General features: G+C 44.0%; 1 protein-coding gene across 5 annotated transcripts in view; it reads right to left on the reverse strand.

The window, feature by feature from the left end:
* PPP2R2B (protein phosphatase 2 regulatory subunit Bbeta) overlaps positions 1-21,494 on the reverse strand; it is a 416,527-nt gene that overhangs the window by 94,209 nt on the left and 300,824 nt on the right. For 4 of the 5 annotated variants that reach the window (XM_021702176.1, XM_044917125.1, XM_021702178.1 and 1 more), the window contains 3 exons: positions 17,183-17,280; positions 14,118-14,283; positions 8,346-8,458 (listed from right to left, as the gene is read on the reverse strand). In XM_021702176.1, the coding sequence (XP_021557851.1) occupies positions 8,346-8,458; positions 14,118-14,283; positions 17,183-17,280 (377 nt within the window). The remainder of the gene's footprint in view (positions 1-8,345; positions 8,459-14,117; positions 14,284-17,182; positions 17,281-21,494) is intronic. The other variant, XM_021702179.1, reaches the window with a different exon arrangement.

Here is a 21,494-nt window from a genome sequence, read left to right on the forward strand (position 1 = left end):
TTAATGAATGTCTGCAATAGTGTTATCTCTTAGAGTACACTGGCCTCTAAGAGTACAGGTGGGCTGCCTGCTGATTCCATAAGGAGTAGGATGGGAAAAGAACTTGAGTTTTGAAGGGCAGAACCACTCACACACAACCTAAACCTTGATGGCTTGCAGAAGCTTACTCCAAATCAAATCACGCAGTATAGCACCAACTTCGTTTTGATAATAAGGTTGCCCTCAAATTATTCTATGTAGTACCCTGAGGTGGGAGGAAGGAAGAAGTCAAAGAAAGAACTTAAACAATGAAACCAGAGAATCTTCACCTTGGACCGGACCTTTCAGGTCATCATCGTGCCAATGCTCCTCACACCCAGGTGGTCTTCAGGACTGGGATAGAACTGAGAGGTATGGGAAGATCGTTTGGCTCTGCTCCTACACATTCTGAGTCAGTGAGCTGGGAATGATTTAGGCTGTTCTCAGAGTCTGATCATCATCCAGGTTTGGTAAACCATGACCTAGTTCCATGCATCCTTTCTGCTCCTCCTTCCCCCAAAACAACATGGAAAACTCACCTGTGCCCAAGGCACCTGCAGCTTCTACAGTTTCCTTGATAGGTTGTCCTCTAGCTCCTGCTGACTCAGAGTGTGGTTTACATTGACTATTCAGATGAATAGACCAGATATTCTATTTTGATATGAGAGGAGGGTTAGTAAAAACATGAATTCAAGTCCAAACACTGCCACTTAGCAGCTGTGTGACCTCAGGCACATTGCTTAACCTCTCCGACTTCTGGTCTCACATCTCTAAAATGAGGTTTATCTCAGTCCCTACATAAAGGCTATAATTATCTCAAAGATTAAATCAGCCAATATATGTACACTGTCCCTGGAACACAGCAAATCCTCCATAAATGCTGGCTGCTCTTATTATTATTCCAACAGAATAAGTTCCTTTGCTTAACATTGAACACAACTAACATTGTCTCACCGAACATTAGCCAAAGAACAGGATGGAGACATCCCTAACCCTCACCCTCAAGAGGCAAAACACATCAAAATGCAGAGGCTTGTTGGGGAGGGTTGTGCCTGAGGTTCCTGTGGAGTGCTTTCTGATCCCATAACCGAAACCCCATGACACAGACAGATACAATCAGATAATGATGGCAATCAATAATGATAACAGAAATTATTATTTATTTTCATAAACACAGACTATGTGCGTCCCACTGAGTTACACACATCACACGTCAGTGTTCTCTTTGGGGCAGTCAATCAATGGGAAATCTCAATATCCATCCGCCGACGCAGGAGCAGGAGGGATGGAGCGAAGGTTGAGAAATTACCCACACCACAGTGACACATTCACGAAGTTAATCTAATCCAGGGGGCCATCCGGGTGCCATTGCAAGCCTGTGAATATGGAACAGGCTTGATTGATTTTTCACTGCAGTAGCTAAACACTTCATTGTTATTTGCAACAAATATAAGGAAAGGAAAGATGAAACTGTAAAAGGATTGGATATTAAGTCCCCAGCGCAGCAATAAATCACAAAATGAAGTCTAGAAAAATTAAAAATAGGTAGGGGAAGGCTGTATCTGTGTCCTAAGAGGCCTCGGGTATCAAAGCATAAAGGCAAAATTAAAACCTGGGCAGGGCTGGCCGATCTTGACTCACCCAGTAGTCTGCCCTGAAACTGGGGTTACTCATCCTCCATGGGTACCATAGAGGCATCAAAAAAGCATAAGGTTGTGTCTAGACAGAAAGTATCTGCTGCTCAGAGCCTCAGTTTCCCCCTTTTATAATGGGGATAATTACATCCATACCATAAGAAAGAGGAAAATATCAATTCATGTCCTACTTGCCTCCCAGGATCCGTGGGAGCATCAAATGAGACACCCAGCATGAAAGAACATCTATCTGTCAAGATGCATCTTGGAAACTCCTTCCTAGTCCTGTACCTCCTTCCCTTCCGTTCTTCCTCTGATATAGCAATCTTCTGTGCTGGTCTCGGGACCCTTATCCTCTCCGGTGTTTCTCAAAGGGTGGCCCAGGGACCGCACGCACCAGGATCACCTGAGGGTTTTCCAGGAGGGGTCTTGTCAAAGATTCACTGGGTGCAACTCAGACCTTCTAAGCCAGAATCCCTGGTGAGAAGGGACTGTACTCGAGAGAGCCCCCAGGTGCCCATGAGGCACTCTGAAGTTTAAGAACTTCATTAATTCCATTAATTTCTGGTGGCAGGCACTTGCATCTTGTTTCCACCTTCCTCTTGAGGAAAGGGAGTGCGTTGCACTCATCTGTGGGAGATCCACTTGGCAGTACATATCTAGCACAGTGCCTGACGCACAGTAGGCACTTAGTAGGATAAAAAGACAGTAAAGAGTTCTACGTGTCAGATGCTATCACCCTTGCTGTTGTCTCGATCAGGGGCCACACAATACACAGTCCTGCATAATGGGGAAGGACAGGACCTCTGGCATCAGACAGACCTGGGCTCCATTCCTGGCTTTGTCACTTATTATCGGTGGGGCCTTAAGCCAGTATTTACCTCCCTGAGCTTCTGTTTACACATCCCGTAAAACAGGCATGATGCCCAAGTCACAGGATTGCAATGAAGAAAGAATTGTAAAACATACATTACACACTGTTCAGCCCAGAGCCGGTCCCTAGGAAAGGCTGAATACATGCAGTTGCTTCACTTAACCCCCTGGTCTGTTTAATCAGTTCTTTAGAAAACAGATCCGGTAGCTAGACTAGTTGTTTCACTGAAAGGATCACTTTCGGGAAAAGAGCGAGTCTGTTTAATCAACCTTACTAACCTCGTGACCTATTAGCAACAATCCTCAAGATGACCCCTGCTGAGTTCAGAGCTGGCAAACGCTCATGCTGATGGGCCAAGGTGTCTCAGACGGTGGCGGGGGTGGGGTGGGGGGCGAGGTATCCAAACAGCCACTGATGATATATGCAAACATCAGGGTCACTCTATGTGGAAAAATGTTAATCCAGAACATCACGTGTGTGTGTGTCCTGAGGCTGAGAGGAAGACAGAGGCAGTCACCAGCAGAGGGCTTGTATATAAAACAGGAGGTCATTTCATCTTTCTAAAAAACAATGCATCCACTGTGTGCCCACCCTGTGACAGAAAAGCCTTTGCAGTCCTCACTCCTTGTTCCCCCTGCCCCACGAAAGCTGGGCTGAAGAATTCCAGGGTACAGAAAGAATGAAATTCCCCTGTCTCCGATCATGAATTAGTATCTTCTTAGAAGGCAGAAACTATAAGGAATCATAATGAAAACTTGGGATCAGATAGAGTAGGTTTGCATCCCAGTTCTGCCATTTGCTAGCCATGAGATCTTGGGTAAAATCCTTGCCCTCACTAAGACTCTGTTTCCACTTCTGTGTAATGCATTCATTTGACAAATACATGACCTACCATGTGCTGCGTGTTCTAGGTGCTGGGGCTACGGGAGGAAACCCAGCATGGCTCCCGCTTTCTTGGAGGCTGCGTTTAAGAGGAGGTGGAGGGGCAGCAGAAAATGGACAGATGATATCTCAGGTAAGGATACAAGCTAGCAAACGAGGGTCAGGGTAAGGCCACCAAAAGTGAAGGGGAAGATCCGAGGGTGTGATTTTCCCTAGGGAATTCTAGGAGAGCTTCTCTGAGGAATGCAGGCTTTGGATGATACAGAGAGAGTAAGAGAACGTACCTGGCAGAGTTACTGTTAGAACTACATGATCGAAGGATATGAAATCCAGCATCTGACATAGAGCAAGCACCTAATAAACATGGTTATTATTGTTATTTATATTAGCTATAAGGAAGATTTAGGTAAAATCCATTAGAAAACTGGAATTCATTACAGCCCCTTCATTTTTGGGGGCGGTTATGGCAAAGTCACAGTGAGGGAGATCACACCTTCTGAAATCTACACTTATAACTTGTTAAAAAAAAAATTCCAATCTGGCCTAGGTTCCCAGGGCACTGGCAGCCAACCATAATGAGGCAAATAACTCCAGGCTCCTCCTGCAGGGAGAAATATGCTAAGTGTGATTTCTCACCACCCAGCTTCCATCCCAGGCTGATGAAGTTACTAGAACTATGAGTTTCTGTTGACTAGAAAGGGTTCTGAGGGCTGCTTACACCTTGCTATTGGGAGGCTGGGCAGGAAGGCCAGGGGAAACATGCTAAGCTGAATTATAGAAGACCTTGGGGTCACTGTTCCCGCACGCTGAGGTCAGGGATCTGAAAACCCACTGTGTATGAATGTGGGGGTAAGAGAGAAAGTGGAGTGGGTGGGGAGAGACAGAGACAGGCATCCTGATATGGAATAATGGTACTAATTGAAAGCCATTTCAAATCCTCCAATGTACGTGTCCAAGCGCAAGAGCCAAAGCTCTTCATTTTTAGTCCCGGCTCTGGAATCACCAGTCGGCAGGCACTGGGCAAGTCACTTCTCTCTTTGAGACTGCACGAGGTTTAAGGGCTCAGGTCCACAGCAAAGGAGATCAAGACTTCATTCTTAGTCCTGCGTGATCCTGGGCATATTACTTAACCTCTCTGAGCCTCATCTGCACAATGGGTATTTAACAGCAAACTGTACCGCAGGTGGTAGCTAATGCAGATATAGTGTGCAGCATGGTGCATGGGATATAATAAATGCTCAATAAATACTAGGCACCAGCATTTTCACTGGCTTTCCCACTGGCTGTTCTGAAGATGAATCAAGGGATTAGGTAAGAAAACAGTTGGTGTTATAAATGGCACTTTAGAGCTAGAAGGTGTTATTATTAAATTATCATTATGATTATTGCTTTGGATGTTATATACTGAGCAGGCAATACGGTGCCTCTCTGGGTAATGAGTGATTGGATTTAAAAGGCTACCTCTTCCATGAAAGAAGAAAAAAAATAGCCACATTCTTGCTTTGAAAAGCTGAGCCTCCTAGAACTGAAACAGAACAGGTTCATTACTCAGTGAGGATTAATTAGCTGTCGGGTATTATTAAATGTTCTCACTCTCAAGATCCACACAGAACTGTAAAGTATGAAAAGTGAGCAAGAGGTAATCATAAGACAGGGAAGGGGAAAAAGCCACAAATGCTGGCAATGCAAATTTCGAGAGAGGAGCATGTTAGTAAATTACAGCTTGATTAATATCACGTCAGCTCATTCTCTGTTTGGAGTCATTGTTCTGAATCTATGGTCTTCAGGGTTGCTTGTTTTTTTTTTTTTTTTTCTTCTTCTACTACTGGGATCAAAACGGAAAGGAGGCTGGCCTTTTCAGTGTTTTCATCCAAAGAATGCTGCAGTGTGGATGATTACACTGAAACACAGGATATTGGAAAGCCTAGGAAAGTAGACGGGGTGAAATCAAATACGGGTATTTACAATATTATAGCAAGTGTGTCTCTCTAGTTGATGTAGTAACTATTGAAATGATTGAAAAGTAGCAGAGGCTACTTTTATAAAAAAGTACTTTCATAAAAAAATGATAGCTCGGGGGAGCCTTAGAGATGATAAAATCCAGTGACCACAGACCCCCTGTCTCAACTACCGGGGGCTTGTGTTAAACGTGTAGATTTTGCTGGATCACCTCCATTTGCTGAAGGGAATCACTGGGGTTGGGTCCCGGGAACCTGGAACTCGCACCGTGGATGCAACAGCACAGACTATTCATTCAGTCCTCTGTGTGGCAGCTCGGAAACTAAGACTGGAGAGAAGAAATGTGATTTGCTGGCCCCGGGTCACACAGCTTGTTAAGACGAAAGCAAGAACCAGAATTGGGGTTTTCTAACTTGCAGCCACACCTCAAGGCCTCCTTCCACGTTTGATGGGTACCAAGTCCACTTCAGCATCTCTGCTCTAATGGAAACATACACAGAGGCCTTCTCTTCATCATGTGGGTGGCATCTCGGAGCGGCCAACCACAAGGCATATGAAATCCCATAGAATGCCAGGGACACCAGGAACTCTTCGTGGGAACTACAGACGGCATCTGAGCAAGTCCGTCCACAGAGCAAACAAGGACAAGGTGACATCTGGGCAGAAGGTCATGGTATGAACTCCCCAGTGGCACCTAAGCCCTCTGTTTTCCCCACAGGATTGCTGAGTTCCACGGAGCAAAAGACTGTCTTACTCCCTTTGGACAGCTGGTGGATTGCCTGCCGCTCACTAGTTACCAGTGAATGGCTTGTAGACTGAATACAACAGTATAAAAAGTATATGAAAAGGAAAAGAATACGAACTTTCTTGTATCAGTAGGGAGTAATAACAGCTATGATAATGATAATGATGAAGATAATACCAAACCAACAGCAGGGAACACACATTAATGAGTGCTTTCTGGGAGTGAGACTCTACAAGGCTAAGCACTTCATCGCACACAAGACAGCATGGATTTCTCACTAAAATCCCAGGAAGCAGTGAATCCTTGTAATGCACTGGGACTTGGGAGGCCCAAGGACTTTTCTTAATTTTTTTTTTCTTTTTTAAGATTTTATTTGACAGAGAGAGCACAGGCAGAAGGAGAGAGAGGGAGAAGCAGGCTCCCTGCCGAGCAAGGAGTCTGATGTGGGACTCGATCCCAGGACCCTGGGATCATGACCCGGGCCGAAGGCAGCCGCTTAACCGACTGAGCCACCCAGGCATCCCAGGCCCAAGGACTTTAATTAATATGTCCAAGGTCCCCAGGTGGAAAGCAATGGTGCCACAGTTCTAACCCAGGACAGACTGACTCAATGTCCATACTCTTCACTACCCTACCCTCAGCTCTGCAAAACCTCCGAGCCTTTAGAGCATCAGCCCGGCCTGATATGGGAGACTTGCCTGGCAGTTCTTCAGGCTGAAGGCACAGGCTGACAAGAAGAAACAGAACAGCCAATGCTTACTTGCTCAGAAGACCAACGACCAGGTACCTGGGACTACTGGGTAAATACCCGAGAGCCTAGCACTGTGGCCAGCAATGAGCCTGAGTTCATAAAGCACCTGCTGGGGGCATCTGGGTGGCTCAGTCAGTTGAGTGTCTGACTCTTGGTTTCAGCTCAGGTCATGACCTCAGGGTCATGAGATTGAGCCCCACATTGGGATCTGCACTTAGCAGGGAGCCTGGTTGAGATTCTTTCCTTCTCCGTCTGTCCTTCCCCCTGCTCACGCTCTCTCTCTCTAAAATAAATAAATAAAATATTAAAAAAAAAAAAGCACCTGCTGAATAGAGGAACAAATGAATTAATGAATAAATAAACAAGTGAGCTAACCAGGCACTGATCATTCAATTCCCGTAGCTGCTTCTAAACCTAGAGTGCCCCTCTTCTCCCCACATGTGTCCCTTCTCGGTTTTCGGTCTTTAGTAGCTGGTATCTGAAAGCACGGGTCTGACACAGTTTGGAAAGTCCCTTGGGGCTAGGGCTGGTCTCAACATGTGTCTGCTTTACCATTCAGGTTGAACACATCCAAAACCAAACTCACCACCGAGTCCTGAACCACTTTAACCTGTGTCCAGAGAGCCTTCCCTTAAAAGTTTGCTTTTAGAAATCCATTTTTAACACCACTTTCCTAAGAGACCTTTCCTGGTCTCCCAGAGCCAAACACCATTTCTTCCTCCTTTGATCAAACTGTAACTCTCTGACACTCCCTGCATTTATCTTACTCTATTTAGTGCCATAAGCATCTTTATAGTAGACCTACAAATCCTTTCTCTAGCAGACTGTGTATTTCCGGAGGGCAGGGAGGGAGCTGCTCAGACTAACAGCAGAGATCACGTATTGAGGACCATGGAAGGAGGGCTTTCCACCCCCAGCACATTTTTAGTCAAGTATGGGGTTCACGGTTTTGGGTTGAGTAAGTAGGAGGTTCACTGTTTTACAGACACAGAAACTAAAAAAAACTTGCATGGCTCAAGTTCAAAAGGGTTAAGTGACCACGTGAGATTCTGATGAAGGGCAGAATTCAAACCCAGGCCCATTAGATTCACAAGTTCATGTTCTAAATCACAAGATCCCAACTTGCCACTTGGGTAGTCCCATCCCTTGCACCTTGAGTACAAAAGATGCTCAGAACATTTTCGATACCGTGAGCAGACAGAGGCTGACTGTAGTAAGGCATGGTAGTGGCCGTGTGGGCCAGTCTTAGGGGAATAAACGAAGGACACGTATTTGTAGCGGTCAGAGCTCAGACCCGTCCTGCTCCTCCCTCTGCCGTCAGAGACTCAGAGTGAGTCTCTGCTTCATCTCCTTCACTCACACGTGACAGTTGCAACCTAGAGCCGCACCCAGCCTGTGGCCACACCGGGGAGCCCTTCCTCGGCACCCGGTGGCCAAGAGAAGTGAAAGACGGGGGCCGAAGCTGCCCCCCCCCGGGCTCACCCTCAAGGTCGTGATGGTGGCAGGATCCCGGAGCCGGCCCTCCTCATCTTTCAGATTGTAACCTTCTGGCCTCTTATCACGCTCGCTGACTTTCCACAGCTTCACGGTTTTATCTGTGGAGGGCAACCAGAGGAAATCAAAATTACAGTGAAAACCAGCCTGTCAAGGAGTTTTGTGTGTGGAGGGGTGGGGCGGGGGATATGCAGGGGGCACAGAGGAAGACTGTTCACGTCAAGGATTCAGGGCATAAATCTTATGTCATCTGGAGGCAGAGCTCATGTTTCAGCACAAAACCATATAGTGTGCCCAGACCAATGGCCTATGACATCTGGAGCTTATAGATTATTTTGGTTCATTCAATAAAAATATTTATTGAACACTGAATAAGAGCAGTCACATATACAGAACTAGCTGTGTCACTATGTTATTAGCACTTGTCATGGAAAATTTATTTAATGCTCCCCATAACCCTGAGAGATAGGTATCCCCATTTCAGGGTCCCACCCCAGCAAGCACTGCCCTGACCGTGACCTGAAAGGCCCTCCGTGACCCACACTTCCTCACCCTTTCCAGTCTCACCGTCTGCCCCCTTCGCCCTGTGCTCCAGCCATGTGGCTTCTCTACAGCCCCCCGTATATGCTCTGGTCCCCATGCCTGCTTGGGCTTCGCACTAGCTGTGCCTTTTCCCGGAAAGCCCTTGGCCGTCTTCCACAGGTGACTTGTTCCTTCACTTTGCTCTGTTCATGTCCCACCCCCAGAGGGACCTTTCCTAACCAACCTGCATCAAAATGTCCCCACCATTCTGTCGCCTGCTCCGCTTGCTTGAATGTTTCCTCTCGCCACTTCTCACTACGTGACCACGGCTTTGTTACGTCTCCCTCACGAGAACGTAAACTCGCTGGAGGCAGGGATTCTGTCTTGCCCATTACTACACACCTAGCACCTACAACAGTGCCTGGGACACAGTGGATGTCCAGTAACTATTAGGTGCATGAATGAACGAATCCCGTCTATACAGTGCATCTTGCTAGCAATACTCAGAGATATAAAATGGTAAGAACGTTCATCCAAATGCTCCTTTCCCCTTGCAGTCTTCTTGGAATCCCCAGCTGGAAACTACCTTTCTTCCCTGTGTACTGTTCCAGCACTTCCCATCATTGGCTGACACCTGTCATTCTCCATAGCAATAAAGGAGGGCAAGATCTCCAATGTGTACAGGGGTAAGGCAGGCCGGGGGGATGAGTGAGAGGGGCTGGGGGGCTCTGGGAGGCAGGAGATGGCATGCCCCGCCTGCAGGCTTTCCATCCCTTTTCTTAAGAAAACACGTTTGGGCCAATAAGATCATATGTGTGGCCCACGTGCCTCTGGGTCCTGCATTCATGATTTGTGTTCGATCTAGCTTTTCTTGTGGAAGGCAGGGACTCGAATGCCTTCTTCCTCTGTGCCTGCATCGGGTAGGCTTGGGAACCAGACAAGCTTGGGCCATACCCTCACTCTCACTCCAGCCAGCCACGTGGCCAAGGACAAGGGTTCCCAGGTAGTAGGTGCCCCGTTTCTTCAAGTGACAAACAGGAGTACCAGATTTATCAGGAGAAAGAGTACAGAACGCCCAATTCAATGTGAAATTCAGAGAAACAACAAAGGAGTTTTTAGTATAAGTATGTCCCACATATTTCAGCCTTACAAATAAAGGCACTTAACTTCTCTATGCCTCGGTTTCTTTATTTGTCAGTTGGGGCAAATAGTGCCTTCCCCATGGGGCTCTCAGGAGGATGAAATGGAACACTGGGCATATAGTGCTGAACACAGGGGTGGCCTGCCAATAATGGATGACAAAGGGCAGCTGTTAGAATTTGCAAAGGGGGAAACTATTCTCTGATAATAACATGTTGCCCTGACAGCGATAGTTTCATCCCGCGGTGATGTCAGCACATCCCGTCTGCTCCGTAATACTGTGGGGAGAAGAGCCGCCCCTCCCCCGGCCTCTAGTAGGGTTACTCTTTCTCCTTCGCCCCTTCATCTCCCTTCTCCGTGTCTCCTCGCCGAAGGCCTGGCCCTCCGAGGTCTGAAATGCACCCCATTCTGAAGTCGGCTTTCAGCAACCATTTGGCTACTTTAACAGGTCAGTGCCCCTGTTTCCTATTATCTGGGGATGATTCCAGCTGGTCACGTGTACTGGCAGACCCGGCTGGGCTGCTTAGTGTAAGATGTGTGTGCCCTGGACCGTGTGCTCCCCCTGGCCTGTACTGGGACAGAAGGCAAGGAGGCCTTTCCCAGACCCAGAGTTGAATTCTGCACTTCCTATCTGTACGCCAACAGTCCTCTGCTCCTACCCTCTCTAGACACCCTGCTGCTGCATGCACTGCATTTTAGGATGAGAAAATGAAGCAGAAGCCCTGTTTTATACAGTCGCTGGATTAGGGACCAGTCAGCTGTAACTCAGAACAACACAAATCAGAGACATTTAACACCGAATATTTCCTATTGCTCGGCTTTGGAATATATCCTGTCCCATTTGCAAGGTGATTCTTCTCTTCTATTTTTTTTTTTTATTATTATGAATAATACATTGCTACACAGAGAAATAGAGAAACCACAGGTAGAACATAAAGAGTAAGAATCAACTACAATCCCTCTAGTCAGGGACAATCCTTGTTAACGTTTTGCAGAGATACTTGTGGTATTTTTTTTCTCTGCATTTTTGGGGGGGTGGGGTACAAACCTATAGTAATACTGCATATACAGATTTTGTATTTCCTCATTTTATTTCCTTCTTTTATTACACAAGTGGTAAATATAATTGCAAAAAATGAAAATGAGCCAGAAAGTTAAAAAAAAAAAATTAACATTTCCCTCAATTCCACTAGACAAAGAAAAATATTAGGAAAATTTTGTATACATCCTTTCATTATATTTTTGTGTGCAATTATATCACTTTTTAATATATGTAATATTCTATGAATAATTTATAATATGCTTTTTTCCTAATCATATCTATCCATACTAACCTCTACTCCTATAAATATCTAATTTATAATAGTAAGAATCTGTTATTAATTAAAGGCCAAATAAAGGGAGGTTTAGTAGTAAATTATAGAAAACTCATACAAGGGAATGCTATGTAGTCATTGAAAAGGTGATGATATTTTAGAAGGATATTTAACAAGTAGGAAGATGCTCCTGTTGTTAAGTGTTATATTATTAAGTTAAAAAATCTTGTGGCAGAACAGCTTACAGAATAATCCCATTTTCCTTAAGAAGCAAAGAAATTTATCGATTTATCCATGTCTCTGCTTTTTTCTTTAAAAGACATTAATACTGGTTCTCTCTGGATGTAAACACTTTATTATCTTCATTTTGCTTCCCTGTTTTTTTCTAAAAATTTTTTTTTTATGAATACATACTACTTTCATAGCATGCAAACCAAATCAAGTATACCTTTCCCTCTCATCATAAGAATTAAGACAGAAGTAGAAAGCAAGGTAAAGCAACGTGTTTCACCTGCAAAGTAATTTCAAAGTCTAGATTCACAATGGAATGTTGGTTCTATTTTTCATGAAAAATGGTAAAGTTGAAAATATACGCCAGCAGAACATAAAAACTGCACCCAACTATAATGAGAGAAGCACATTTTTTTTTTTTTTTAAAGATAATTGATGGTGAATTCAATCCAATTCCCCATGGCTGGGTTGCCTGGAGTCATTCTTGACTTTATTATCACACAATTTTTCTTGACTTAGTATCTTGAAGCTTTGTGGATAAAAAAAGTCTAAGGAACATGTGGCTGTTACTATGAGTAATGACTTTTTCTTTTTTCTGGCCGGCTCTCTGCGTAGTTTATCCTTACTTGTGGCAGCTTTTAAACACAATCTTATCATCTATCTTCATTTTCTCTTTTGTACAGTAATTCCAATCGTCTTTCATTAATTTTTGCATGTTAACCTATTTGGCTTAAGGGGAATTCTCAACCTCAATATTAGTACAAAAAAGAAAATTGCATAAGAACATGGGAATTTTTCTTCTAAGAATCATTTTGAGATGCTGTTGGCATATGAAATAGCATCCCAAATGGGAAGATAATATCCTTGTTAATCAAAAAACTATTTAAAAACTCAATTAACAGAACATTATGCTATATAATTAATCTTCATTGCATTTCAATGATTTTGGTCCCATCCCCCCCACAAAGCACTTAATAAGTCTTTGGATTTTATAGTAATAATCAATAGGATAAATTTCACAATATAAAGTAAGCTAGCCATAGCAGATGATCAGACACTTTTCCTCTGCTGGCAATAATTAAGTCAACATCATCAGAAGTCTCTTTTATTCTAAAGGGTTGGATATGCAGAGCCTTTAAGTAAAACTTCACCAGTGAAACAAACAAAAAAAGAAGAAACATTCATGTGGTCTGGCTTTCAAGAAATCAGGGTTGAAAAAAGTAAAGCGAACAATACAGACAGTTCTGAGAAAGAATTAAATTACTGAGAATCTGGAAAAACAGATGAGTGGAGATCTGGTCATGTTGAGATAAGCCATGCTTGAATAGCCCCAGACTGGCTATTTCAGAAGTGCAAGTGTTTAGATTTGTACACTGGCTTTATAATCAAGGGAGTTTGGGTTCATATGCACTAAAAACTTTCCCCCTCTTTTCAGAAGAGTAAAATAAAATTCACTGTAAAGATTTAGAAAGGAAAAATGAGAAAAGGAGCAAATCTACAAGACACTCCACTTGCACGATCCAAAATTAATCATGATAAATCTTTCTGTGTGTTTCCTTTCTGTCTTCAAAAACACTAATATATGTCTGATCCTATTACATACATGTGAGCAATACCTTGTCAGTGCTGGGGATAGGCAAAAAAGCAAATCCCTGGCTTCTTGACTTATATTTAAATGTATATTCCTCCTAGGCAGACTCAAACGTGGAATGAAATGAAGCGCTCTCCAGCTTATTTGCTTGATAGAGGTTTTTCAATTTTTATATGCTAACCCTCTTAATTGTGACGCTATTCAATTAGCACCCTTTAGTATATGATTTTATTCTGAATTGTTCTGAGCATAGATGGCTTCTTTCAGCAAGGGTATCATGAACCTTAAGGGCAGGTCATTCCACTGTGTAAAGGTTTTACGAAATTAATACGGAATTTGGCTCTCTATCCAACCCCCTGTGTCCTCTCTCTCCAACCTATTTCTATCAACTCCCCCCTAAAACAACAAACGGTATAGGAAGAGTACGGAGGTGGAGAGAGAGAAAGAAATCACTTCTTGGTCTCTTCTTTGGTAGGTCCCCCTCTCTTCTTGACCTGCACTCCTGGCCAAGAACTTGATGGTGTCAGAGAGACATGGCCATCTCCTTTACCAACCCCCAAATATATTCAGGGATTAATAATTTCTATTCAGTATGCCAAACTCATAGGGATGGCATGTTGAGTTTTCTGAAATGTGTTCCCAGAATAACACTTAGTGAATCTTAAGAAAGGAAGTCAGATTCTAAAAACACCTGGAAATCATCTGCATTAGTCAAAAACTATGGATAATGGGTCTCACGTAATTTGGTCATAAATTTGTTATTTTTAAAAAGGATAAGTGCTATATACGGACGGCCTACCCTGGTCCAGGCACTCTGGTAGACATCTTGCAAGTGCAGTTTGGAAGTTTTTCAAACAGCTCGCAAGGTAAAAAGAAAAACTGAGCACAAGAGAGACTGAAATACATGGCTTGTTGACATACCTCTGCAAAGACCGAACAGGCAAAGTGACCTCTACGTACCATTAGTAGACAGAAGGAAGTAGGCTGCATTCTGCTGAGGGAGCCATCTTATTTTATTGATTTTTTCTTCTATTTCTAAACTCTTCAGGTAATCGAACTCGGGTTCATGGCTCTGGAATGTGCTGTAAACATTGTATTCACCCCTACGATGAACCTGATTTTTACTCTGTAGGAAGGGAAAAACAACACACACGAAAGATGAAGTCACATAAGCCAACTGCAAATTCACCAATTCCTTCTTTTTTGGGGCAGACTCACTGCGGTGGGATGGGGCGGGCTACGTCAGTGTAGAATGAGGGCAGAACCATGGCAACAAGTTTACCTTAGCTTACTGGCCTCCCCAGCATTTGGTCACGGACCCCTATTGGTCAATACTGGCACCTCCAGTATACAACTATTTATAAATTATATGCAGGAACTTCTGCACTAATATATGGTGTCCACAGCATATACATAGAAATAGATATTAAAATAGGACAACTTAAAAACACATATAAATAGAAATTCTAATCTTTTCTTTGGACATCCTAATGGATGTCTTGGACACCCTTCAGAGTGAGCCATCCCACACCGAAGTCCACACGTCTATTAATCCCTCACAAAGACTCCAAAGCTATGGCATCTGCACCTTTCGCTAGCCTTTTAAAATCTCACCAGATCCTTAGAGAACCTCTGAGAGGTCGGCAGTGCAGGGAAATGGGCAAAAGAGGCTCAGAAGTATTAAAATGACCTCTCCAAGGTCACACAGCTTATACACAGCAGATTCGGACATCAGATCTCTCCCTCCCCCCATTTTCTTCTGGCACGAGTGACAAAACGGACATGAGCGCAGAGACGCCACCGGAGTCCCTGGGAGGACTGTCAGACTCTACCCCCCATGTCCCCCCATCTCCGTTACGCACAGTGAGCACGGTGCGCGGAGCAGGAACTACATTAAGGATGCTAGAACGAAACTTAAAGGGAAGGATCTGCAGAAGGGGGCAAGGGTGAGAAGAAAGGTGGAGAGGAGGACAAAGAAGGTGTTAAAGAAACAGGAGAAGGGGAAAAAAGAAAAGGGAGTTTTTATTTCAGGTGTTTTAGGACCTTATTACCAAGAGCTTCCAGATTCAGGCTTTGGAAAACTGTGCTCACAAATGCAAATTCAGGTCTTACTGAACATGTGTCGTAGAAGCTTGACTCTGAAGAAAAGGCTCAATTAAAAAAAAAAATCATATTTCTGGATGGATATTGAACATTCAAACCCAAGTCTCCATTTACTCAATTTGATGGGTGATGGTGCTGATGGCCTGTGTTGAGCATATTTGTGAGGGTCCTAGGAGCAAATTGTCCAGGAGTGGAGTGTGCCTACCGAGGAGTCACTCACAGAAGTCAGAAGCCAGCCTGACTTAGATGTTGTCCCCTGGCTTTGTTTCAGGCTTCGAGCTCATTCCAACCCGAAGCCTCGCCACAAAGCGTAACACTCAACTGTATGCTCCTCTCTTCAACATCTATTTTTTATTGAACAAAACCACCCTCCTTTGGAATATGTGTCCCTCTTCCTTCTACTACTGACTCAGGCTTCTCAAATAGTTTGGTCAATTAAAACAGGTGAAACCTATAAATAGCTAACGGAAATTGTGGAGCAGATTATGACCAGCAACATGCTGCCTTGGGTAATTTATGTTAAATAGTGGCTCTGGTTCTTCTTTATCATCACTATGGACCTAACTGGATTTTCTTTTAAAATGGAAGAAGGTTTGAAAATCAGTTTTAAAAAAGGACTTTAAATGCTGATATCCTGCTTACTACAGAGACAGCCAGTCCACCTTAACAATAAATTTATAAGAGTTCTGATTTGCTACCATCCAAATCAGACTGTCAAGTGTGTGTAGTATGTGCCAGACCAATTAGCACTAGGCAGCTCTGGAAAAGCAGGAAAAATTCCAGGTCACGAAGAGCTATTAGTTCCTACTTGCCAACCACATTTTCGTGTTTCCAGGGCCAGTGGAATCGGCCAGGTGCCTGATTTAATGCTGAACACTTGAATTTAGACAGAACCCCGAGGGATCACGATGCCCTTATAGAAATTAATTGCAAATAATGTGCAATTACCAAATATATCACCTCTAAATGAGGCTTTCCTTTTTTTGAGGGGAGGGGAACATAAATGGCTTTGAAGCACAAAGCAGGCTTTCAATTGCTAGGGAAGTCTCTTGTGAAACCTTCCTCCTGCACCGGGCCTCCCCCTGCGCCGGGCCTGGTGAATCTCAGAGGCAGGCGGTAACAGATGGGAGAGGTCCTAGAACATACACGGGCCTGCTGGAAGCTCCAGGACCATGCCAGGGGAGGCCAAGGAAATCAGATTGGGCCGTAATTCTGTTCTGACAAAACAGAAGCAGACACCAAAAAAAAAAAAAAAACAACTCAATTTATATGAAAAAGAGAAACAATTCCTAGTGGAGCCCAAGTCTCAGGAGGAAATGGGCTTTTTGACATTCAATTCACTGGAAGTTCGAACTCCTGCTCAGAATGCACACAGCACTGAGCTCCAGGGACCTCCGCGACACCTAGAGTAAAGCACAGGCCGCGTGCATTGGGGAGATGTCTTTTTGTGGGATTTCACTCCCTTTGGTGGGGTGAGCTATCACTTTCTTTGCTACTGACCCCAGGTGTCCTTTTCACATCTGTTGGCAAAGAGCTATTTTTTTTTTTTCCTCCTACGTATTCTGTAGGAGCACCTGAAACCGGGAGACTTAATTTCAATGGCTGGAAGAGAAATCCCACTCAAAAAGGAGTTCTCTGCTCAACAAACACCCATGGAATTTCGCAGGTCAGACGGGAAGTGGGGTCGTTTTGAATGTGCAACACCCAGGTTGGGAAAGATCAGGCCTGCCCAGAAAAGTCTCTATTAATCAGGTGCTTTTAGGAGCCTGAATGTGGAACTGTTGATGTTAATGACTTTTTGGCAGTTTTTAGTTTGCTAGCAAAGCAGCAAGGTTAAGGGCGACACATGAGGATTAAGGAACAGTAGGAGGCCTCTTTTAAAAAGAGAAGAAAATGGGCATTTTGCATTCACTGCCACTTACCTCCTGCTCTCGTTGAAAAATTACAACCCGACCCCCCTTGTCCCCTGTCGCTAGTAATTCTCCCGTGTGGTTGAATTCTACCGTAGAGATAATGTCAGCTGAAAAGGAGAAGACAAAGGCAATTAAAGTAACTGCACACTTACTTTGAAATGATAGATAATAGATATACTTTTCTGTGCACTAAGGGCTCTGGGCTTTGTCTTTGCAGTGGAATTTACAAGGATTTGATGCTCTGTATTTTAAGCATCATGCCATGAGAAGTGGCATTTGATAAAGTCAATTTCCTAGATGCCCACACTGCACGGTGGGCTCTTGGAACATCTGGAGAGAACAAAAGGGGAAAGCACATGCAGACCCTTTTGTCTGGGGCAAGAGAAAAACGCATTTCTTTAACGGCTCCCGGAAATGGCAATTTTTTTTTCCCCCCCGAGAATTTCTATCAACCCCCAGACTTTTTACCCACCCAGGATCTTTTGCATTCTCCTTCCTTCTACACAGAGAAACTTCCCCAAACAGGTTTCAAGTGTGGCTATTCCGACACGGGCTGAGGACTGTGACGCACCAGGGCTGGGGGGGAGGGGGGCGTGTCTTGAAGCTCAGACATGGAAAATGAAGGGACCCCACAAATGCTCCAGCTTGACCCATGCTCCCTCTTTCCTGGTGAGCCCAACACACCCTTCTGGAAGAGCACGGCCTTATTCCAACCCCAGGAGCAAGGTGCTGAGAAACAGGGTCACCAGGTCAGAGGGGAGAGGGCAATTTGTACTCCGTATTTCAGAACGAAGAAAATACACAGGCACCAGGAACCCAGATCACAGATAATTGCTGAAGGAATGCCAGTCTGCCAGGTCTTTCTTCAACCCTGGTTACCCCGGAGGAACACGGACAGGTAAATTACCTATGATTGGATTTAGTAGGGCTATTTTTAGAAAAAATGTCAGAAGTTAATTCCTCTGCAATTATTCCCCTGCAGGGCTCCAACAATTGCTACCGAGAGTGCAAATGAGTTTGGGAAAAAAAAAAAAAAAAAAAAAGAGGCAGGGGAATTATGATGGTAGCCTTTGACAGAGGGCCATTCTGAAGATTATGTCCATGTGAGGAAAGCAAAGGGGAAACGGTGAGGTGGAAAACTAAGGCAATTACCCCTGAATAATTCAAATCTCAGATCTCACTTTAATATCATCATTTCAGGATTTTCTTTGTATGCCTGATTTATTTAGGTAAGTAGTGTAAAATTCTCCACTTTGCATGTAACTGTCCTGTTCCCTATACGAAAACGCTTCTAATGGTCGTTCTTTGTGCACAAGTAAAAAGAGTAAGCACAAGCGACAGCCGCTTTCAAGCAGGGCACATTTAAAAGAACAATTCATGACTTCCTGTTTTGGCCTCTTAGATGTCTGACCCCAGGGGCAGCAAATTCAAAGCCCTACAGAGCCATGAGGTGCCAGGGCGTGAAGAAGTAGAAAGCCTGTGGCCCCTCTTAAGGGTAAGTGGCTACTCAGCTTACGCCAATTGTGGATATGAAATATTTCATGAGTTACTAGATTTTTTTTAATAAGAAGTTGGAAATGCGGATTTTATGCAAAATCTCTTCAATTTTCTATATTGCCAACTTTTTTTTCAAAGCCATGACATTAAAAGAAATAATCTCGTCTGTGGGCTGAAAATGTTTTGTGAGTCACGAGTTTATAACTTCTGCTCTACCAAGTCTTTCTTCAGAAAAGGCCACACCATTCCTTACTGATGATCTCAATGAGAAATCTAGTCTGTCCACTCAGGAAGACCCCTCCAAATGAACGCGACTTCAAGGAAACACAACCTAAGCTGTGTGGTTACTCAGTTCCTGATGGAAGTTCAGAAGCCCATTTCGGTAACAAGTGCCCATTGCCGAGTAAGCAAGCCCAGCAAGGCTGGGAAGCTGGTACCACAAGTGAATTCTTAGACCACTTTCCTTTGTTAGAGTTTATGTATCTTAGCAAAGCACTTTCACGTAAAGACGAGAGAAGGAGGCTGTTCAGTGTTTGCAGCCGCCTCAGAATGCCCTGGGAAAAGCACTTGAGCGTCAGGATATACTTCTAACACTAGTTCCTGCTTCTGGCTTTTCAGTGAGGGGTTAGCAACGGGGTTATTCACGAAGCTTCCTGACTTTCACAGAACCTAAAGCAGACGGGGCTGTTTCTTCTCACTTCAGGCTTCTGTCAGGTACCTCAGTATGAGGCAAAGCTCTCAAACTGCTGAAGACATAAACACCCCCCAGAAGGAAAGAGCGGTGGGGAAGCCGAGTGTACAGGTTACCAGAGTCACGCTTATGTCCTTAGGGCCAACAACTGGCTAAACTGCAGTCTACACCCTTTTTGGCTGCAATGTTGACACAGACTCCAGAGTTCTAGAAGGTGCACTGGGAACCAAAAGATGGGCCTTCCCTTTTAGTGAAGCTGGGTGTCAGAAGGAAGGAAGAGTTAAGTATACCTTTTCCAAGGTCAGTCTCTGTCTCAGTCTCCAGGAAAAACGTTACTCCAAGGGAAACAAAATTCACTCCCCCCAGAGATGACATACATACACATTTGTCCTTTTGTCCAGACTCTCTGTGAAAATGTCTTCACTCTCCCTTTCAGGGGTACACAGGTCAAAACAAGGTAGTACTCAAGCTCACAGCTGAGCCACATGATCCAAGCTAGTGTTACTAGAACTCTGCATTTTGAGGGATCCAGGCATGGCTCCCGCTAATAAAAATGCCCCATGTATTTTCCAAGTGTTATAATTATCTGTGCTATGCCTTCCTCAAGAACTTGTAAGAGAAAGGGTGATTGGCATGGCAGGATTCTCACATTTTTTAGTCCTCCAGCCAGGACCTTAGCTTTATTTTAATCCTGCCACTCGGTTGGTGTGTATGTTAGCTTGTTTATATCCAGCTGTTGTCTACCTCCCTTCAGAGCACAGGTCACTGCAGCTCGAGTTAATACCTGTTTTGAACTTTCATGTTTCCTGACTCATTTATCATGGCTAAGCCAGTAGGTGTAACCAGAATACTTTACTGCCCCATCCATCTCTGCAGATCTTCATCTATGACTGTTTAATAATTGATGCAAACCTCATGAATCACCCACATTCCAATTTCAAGATACCCAGACTTCTGATACGAATACTCTTGTTTGCAACAGGCTCTTGGTAGAGCACTTGAAGTCAGAAAAGCCATGCTGCTCAAGATAAAATAACTCTTGTTGAGTATAGAGAAGACACGGCGAAAACCATCAACTAGCAAGCCCTATGACAATAACTTCATCGGGAATCACGGTCAAAAGAAATCAATTCATCAGGTTCAGTATGACTTTTACCTTTAACTGACACGTGTATATGACAACTCATTTTATCAAATGCCGAGCCGAATCACGCCGTTTCATGAAAAGCTCTAAACTGGAGCATTTTCCCTCTGTTCCACAGAGATGTGGATAAAGTGCATGTTTTTGACTAAAAACAAAAACCAGAGGCCAAAAGCAGTTATGGAGGTCAAATGTAGTTAACATGATTTTTTAAAAGGAAACCCTGGGAAGTAGGACGTTTGCCCTGTTCCACATTTATTTGTGCTGATTTAATTTCCACAAGACGGTGGCCTGGTAACCCCATTTCTAGTGCAATAGGCACTGCTAAGACTGAGTTTTTCTTTTTCTAAAATCCATCTTTGCATCTTACAAAGGTTCCAGACTAGTAAATTCATACATAAAGTCTCCATTTACCTGAATAATAGAAACTGACTTGGCCATTATATGCCTGTGATTAGGCTGAAGAAATGGAGGGAATCCCCAGCACATGCCCCAGTCTCTCACGGTACCATGCTAGGCTGCAGTCTACACAATGCCTGGGCTGAGCACAACGATTAGGCGATGTACAATCCAAAGAGCAGGGTGACCGTTTTGATAAAATTCTGGCTCAGTTTAAACGTGGAGAGGACCTAAACCCAAATCCTCTGGTGGGACAAGGTCAGGAGCACTGGCCTCTCCGCATCCATCACAGAGATTCAAATGAGAACGTAATGCAATTTAGCCTTCAGAGCCCATTAAATGTTTTATCTTTCATCTCAGTAACATTTGGGAGGTGATACTATAAAGTCATTTACTCTTCTTATATCAGCTGGCCAGTTCTGCCCACTCAATACTTGGCTTTGTTCTGGATGGTAAGTTGGGCTCTAGGCAAATTGGTCTGCTTCTTTAGCGAGGATGAGGAGGTGGTCAGCCAAGATGGAAAAGAGGTGTCACAGTGGATGACAATGGTGAAATATGGGTAGTTGTTGGAAGGTTTGGGTTGAGAAGGATTT

The sequence above is a fragment of the Neomonachus schauinslandi genome, chromosome 7, assembly GCF_002201575.2.
Source record: "Neomonachus schauinslandi chromosome 7, ASM220157v2, whole genome shotgun sequence".
In the NCBI taxonomy this organism is placed as follows: domain Eukaryota; kingdom Metazoa; phylum Chordata; class Mammalia; order Carnivora; family Phocidae; genus Neomonachus; species Neomonachus schauinslandi.